The sequence below is a fragment of the Anarrhichthys ocellatus genome, unplaced genomic scaffold (genome assembly GCF_004355925.1).
Source record: "Anarrhichthys ocellatus isolate YVR2014 unplaced genomic scaffold, GSC_Weel_1.0 scaffold11, whole genome shotgun sequence".
In the NCBI taxonomy this organism is placed as follows: domain Eukaryota; kingdom Metazoa; phylum Chordata; class Actinopteri; order Perciformes; family Anarhichadidae; genus Anarrhichthys; species Anarrhichthys ocellatus.
In genome coordinates this window covers 10,286,174-10,291,813 of record NW_022280041.1, presented here as the reverse complement: position 1 = coordinate 10,291,813, position 5,640 = coordinate 10,286,174, and the positions used below count along the sequence as shown (strand labels likewise).

Here is a 5,640-nt window from a genome sequence, read left to right as displayed (position 1 = left end):
TGTGTGTGTGTGTGTGTGTGTGTGTGTGTGTGTGTGTGTGTGTGTGTGTGTGTGTAGATATCCGGGACCGCAGGAAGAAGCCGGTGATGCTGTTCATTCATGGAGGCTCCTACATGGAGGGCACCGGAAACATGTTTGACGCCAGCGTCCTGGCCGCCTACGGCAACGTGATCGTGGTGACCATGAACTACCGGCTGGGGGTGCTCGGTAAGTGATCGGCACACGCTCCCCACAGACATTCCTGTTACTCTGAGGATAATACATTTAACCTCCTCACTCCTATCACAAAACAATCATAATCGCAAAGCCGATGTCTCTCAGCAGATATCTTCTTGATGAAGCCGGTGATGTACGACTTCAATACAATTGATCAATATAATGACAACGAGTGCAGGCGTTGATCATGAGCGCTCACTTTTCTTATGGATTTGCTTTGTTGATTATTCTGGTCTGAACACTGATTATGTGTTTACACTTTGTTTGAATGCAAGGGTTTCATGAAAGGCCCGCGAGCCATTTCAAACCCCCTCCACCAAAAAGAAGCACATCGTGTGTCTCAAACAAAACAACACTAAATGTTGAATTTGGTTTAAAAGGAGCATTTGATTTGCACGGCAAGGACTGTCGCAGTGTTTTTTAGAAGATCTGATCAGATTTCTGTGCTTGTGACTGAACTCCTCATCATCTTTTCATCCGGATTGTAATTGAAAACCATTTTTTTTTGCCGAAAAATGTTCAGAGATATAAGGAGATAGATTACAGATACATTTGAGTGCCAGCAAAAACTCCACATTGTTTTTGGTATTGTTCTAATAAGCATTTCTTCAAGTACCAAAGTGAGAAATATCCTCATCTTCTCATCACAAGCAGTGAGAGTTCTGTGTCTCTTTCTCTTTCAGCAGTGAGTTCAACAGGCAAACACTCACGACCTTAGGCTAGAAAGAGATTTATGGACTTGCACCACCTTTGACCTTCTCGCCATGTGTCCACTCACTCTATTATTTATTCGGCGAGCGAGTCCTGCATACTGTCTCCAGTTAGTAACTCTCTCGGAAAGGCCTTTTATGAGAGGGAGAAACGCGGAGACGGGAACAAGCATGCAAATCAGATACAGATCTGGCATTTTTACTGACACAGAAATGCACCTCACAATTCTTCATTTTAACTGCGCGCCGTCGCCCCGGTGCCTGCAACCTCGTCTATTTTGCAGCTGTATAATTCATTCCACAAAGGCTGAGGATTGTAAAAAGGAGAATGCCTTGACGGTGTGTTTTGGTCGGAGAAGGCATGGTTATGATGCACTTTTGAGCCGTTGCTACCAGACACGGCACACATTGAAGGTTGAGGGATTTGGAATGGAGTTAATGTGGCTTCGACAGAGCGAGTGCAGTAGGCATACTGTAACCTGTCTGCTCGGGTTGCATGAGGTTCTGCCATAGCCAGGCTTCTGAATAAAAAGAGAGTATCATCTGTTGCCTCGGCTCTCTGGTACGAGCTCGTCATCCTTTTCCTAAAAAATACACTTGACTTCTCCTCTTTGTTACTCTGTCTCGCTCTGTTGAGACCAAGTCATTTAGCTTGGAGAGGAGGAACATGCCTCTAAGGAGGCAGGTGCTAACTAAAGCGAACCAAGTGCATTAGATATTTCATTAGCCAAAGAGAGAGTGGGCTGCTGGAAGCTGTTTAAAATCGGTTGCTCCGCATTTGTTTTGGTTCTTTTTTGAAGGACGCTTCTGTGTGCTTCTTCTGAGACTTTACACAGCATTTACAATAATGACAGACTTCTTTTATTTGCCTGCAATTACCTAGAGTGTTTCTATTCTGTAATTCTATCTAAAATGTGACTATTGTCAAAGATGGTTGAAGCTGTCAGGAAACCAGTGTGTGACATTCTCATCGCTCGACACCGGAGTCCTCCACAAGCTGCTAGCGTGACGGCTATGAGTGCTAACAACAAGACATGTTCTTTGAATTCCTTCATATTGATCAATTTGGGGGAGTGGCTTTGGAGGGAGGCCTGAAGGGACGAGCAGTCAGTGTTGCAGACGACATTTAATGACTTGTAGAACTAGTGCTAGTTATTCTCAGTTGCTACACTGGGCTGGGTTTTCCAGTTGGATGATTTTTTATTTTTTTTATCTAGCGTTTACTCTTGCTGGTTTCTACCCGAGCTTGAAACCATGTCCCAGGTTATCCAGTTTTATTAGGAGTAGAAAACACACACACACACACACACACACAGTTTCATTATGGAATCAGGGAATTATTATCGCCATTTTTCTACCTCCAAGTGGTTTCAATATTCCTTCTACCCTGTTTGCTTGTTTACAACGTGTCAGACGACCTGTGATGGGGAGACATGGAGACATGGAGTTCCCATATGTAGGAGTGACTTAGATGATTGCAGTGTTATCATGACAAAAAAAGGCCCAACGGTTGATGATCTTATCAGGTTGACAGTTCTTAATTGACGCAAAATGGGCTTCATAATAAGACAAAGTTTTATCAAACAAATGATTAATTCTTTAAACTTTTGTCGTTTAGAGTTTTAGATGTAAAAATAATTTGGATCAGAAGGAATTCAAGTGAGTGGATTAATAACAGAAGTTTAGTTTTTAAGGATAGTAAAGTGAGTCGGAAATATCAGCAGCTACTCACGAGGTTTTCACTGAATTTGATTAAAGTAAAAAAGAAGATAACGGTGATAAGTACTACATTGTCTCAGATTGTTACTATGTCACTGGATGGGCGTTAGGTAGGACTGGATCTTATTCATCTCCCGTCCCGGTATCTTCACTCGTCTCTCTCTCTTCGCTAGTCTGGTGGCATCTCTTGCATCAAGGAGAAAGCAAATTTAGAGGGAGACTTCTGTCATTTGTATGCAAAGAGAACACCGCAGCTCCCTCCCAAATATGAGAGCCATCCAGTGCAATTTGGCCATGATTAGGAGAAATGTGAGTAATCTTTCGCACCATGCATCCTACATGATGGATGGCATTTTACTTTGACAGAGAGGGAGAGGGAGAGAGATACAGAGAAGCCAGTATGGGGGGGGGTTAGAAATGCACATTTGTATGTGTTTTTTTAGAGGTGGTGTGCGTCAAGCACGTGGAGCTGCGTGCATTCATGCATATCAATGTCTGCTCTGTGGCTACGCTGCGAGGGCTTCCACTGTGTTTGTGTTCTTGCTTCAGCAATCAGACATGCTGATTTGGAAGGGCAACGCGGGAATTATTGATACAGCAGCTCGATGTGGTCATGTGAAATGCAAACTAAACACTGCGTGCCTGCCAGACAGAAACGGTTATCTTCAATCTCTCCAGCACATATTGGGAGTTTATAGATGTTTGCTTTAGCTTCAGTCAGCAGTCCAAAAGTTTACTAAGCCTACCACAAGTTACTGTGAAGGTTGGACATTGTTTGCATTGCTGTTCATTTTCAATTTAGTAGGGTGTTTTAATAATCCTGATGATTACAGCTGGAGGTCATTTGAATGCACTGGTGCTTATTAAAACTTATAGTTGGTATTTTAAATGTGGTATTATTGCCACAGATGTTTTGGTGGCATCTCGGCATGCTGAAATGCCAACTCCCGTCAAATGCACTGCGCTCGACTTCTCCAAACCACAGAGCATGTGGGTTGTGGCTACTCCGGTAGTGGGCCAATCACACCGTCGCATTAAATCGAAAGCTTGCTGTGATTGGCTGCGTGCAAAACCATACAATCGATCTGGGCACAAAGGGTATTGAATGCAGATATCGTTTGACTGGAGAAGTTTGGAAACTACATGGAACTGGGTTATTTTGGTTGATGTCTTTTTAAGAGCTGGAGTAAACCTATAGCCATGGGAGTGGGAGGAGTATCTTCATAAGGCATGCTGGTTGAAGCAGGGTTTGAACACAAGACCTTTAGTTTGGTGGAAGTTGGTCTAACCAGTGAACCACAAGGAACTTGCTTTGCACAGTAGGGGTTAAGACCACTGCTGGAGGACTGGGTGAGATTAGTTGGAATTTCAGTTGGAGCACCTTCTCACTTTTGTTAGTTGAGGTGGCAAAATGAAATGAACGTGATGAAAGCTCAGTAACAGCAGAGTAACTTTGGACCCGCTTGGCTTTTTATTTCCTTACCTTAATTCATTGTGAAACAGTATTTAGGACTCATAGCTTTTGGGGTGTATTATTATTATATATTTAATATGTAAACTATGTAAATGCATTCTGCACTCTCTCTGCTAACCTCCATTTCTTCTAGACTGCATGTATGCATTCACGCATTGTCCATATATGAGAACACTTCAGGTAAAAGAAATCAAGCCCAGACAGACAGGAATCGCAGTAATAGGGGTCAGGGAAGAGAAATCAACCTTTTCAATCTTTCTTTCCTTCTGGCTGATTGAGAGATGTGATCTTTTCTCTCTCTCTCCGTCTCCACTGACACCCTTATTTAACAGCCGCCTCTCCAGTCCTGCCAGGGTTCCGCAAATGCTAACCACCATGGAATCACTCGCATATAGCGGAACGCGCCCGGCTCTATCCATATGCTAATGTGGAAATGCACCTGTCTGCACCCAGGCAGACATGTTTCTCCAGCAGCAGACCGGGCTCAGGGAGGAAGCAGCAGGCAGCCTCCAGCGAGCGTGCGTCTCTGCGGGGAATTCTGCGGAGTTCGATATGTAATGAAAAGCCTCGCCGGGCCACTGAGCGCTTGACCTTGGCCCCGGCCACCTCTGGGACAGACATGCTTACAGTACATATACGTCACCTCCACCCCAAATGAGCTTTTTATATCCTCCCCCAGAATGTGAGAATCTGGGTGGGTGAACAAGGGCAGGAGAGAGAGAGAGAGAGATGAAAGGGAGACTATGCATTCATTCTGACATTAACGATGATGATGAGAGCAGAGGGGTGGAACAGAGTACAGAGCTTGAAGCATTTTTTTGGAGCTGCAACACATGTCGACATACTGCATGCAGCATGAGCTGTGTATGTGTGTGCATGCCCTGGCCAAGACACACACACACACACACACAGACACAGAGATTTTGAGAGATGAGCGACGTGACAGTGGGAGAGAGATAAGAGAGAAGGGGCAGAGAGCAGGGGGAGGGGGAGGAGATGGAGAGAGAGGGGGGAGGTAGAGGGACTGCATTTGCCTGTGATGCTAAAAATAAAACCTGCAGAGCCACTTTAGAGTGTGCACTAGAGCAGACATTCATCTACAGCACAATTATATATGCTCTACAATGCTTCGTGCCCACATGCATGCAGCGGATATGACATCATTATCGATGCGTAGACTGAACACACACAGGCTTGAATGTGTTGTGCTAAGTCGTTTTTTTTCTTTTTTTTTTTTTTTTTTTAAACTGTGTACAACTTTGGGATTCAGGGAGTATGGAGTGAAAAATGCCTGCTCAAACTGTGTGTGAGTGTGTGTGTGTGTGTGTGTGTGTGTGGTCCCACGACCAGACATCGATGTGAAACGTGTCCTGACGGGACCAGAGAAGATATTAAGACTCAGACACCTCTCCCAAACGCTTGCACACACACACACACACACACTGTTCTCAGTCTCCATAGCAACCTCCGGCGGAATTGATGAGCAGAGTCCTCTTGACTCTGTGCGAGGGGAGAAAAAAA

General features: G+C 44.4%; 1 protein-coding gene across 4 annotated transcripts in view; it reads left to right on the top strand.

Annotated features, from left to right (window-relative positions):
• Nucleotides 1–5,640, top strand: part of nlgn2a (neuroligin 2a) — a 163,085-nt gene that overhangs the window by 107,589 nt on the left and 49,856 nt on the right. For all 4 annotated transcript variants that reach the window (XM_031850811.1, XM_031850808.1, XM_031850810.1 and 1 more), the window contains one exon: nucleotides 58–207. In XM_031850811.1, coding sequence (XP_031706671.1) covers nucleotides 58–207 — 150 coding nt within the window. The remainder of the gene's footprint in view (nucleotides 1–57; nucleotides 208–5,640) is intronic.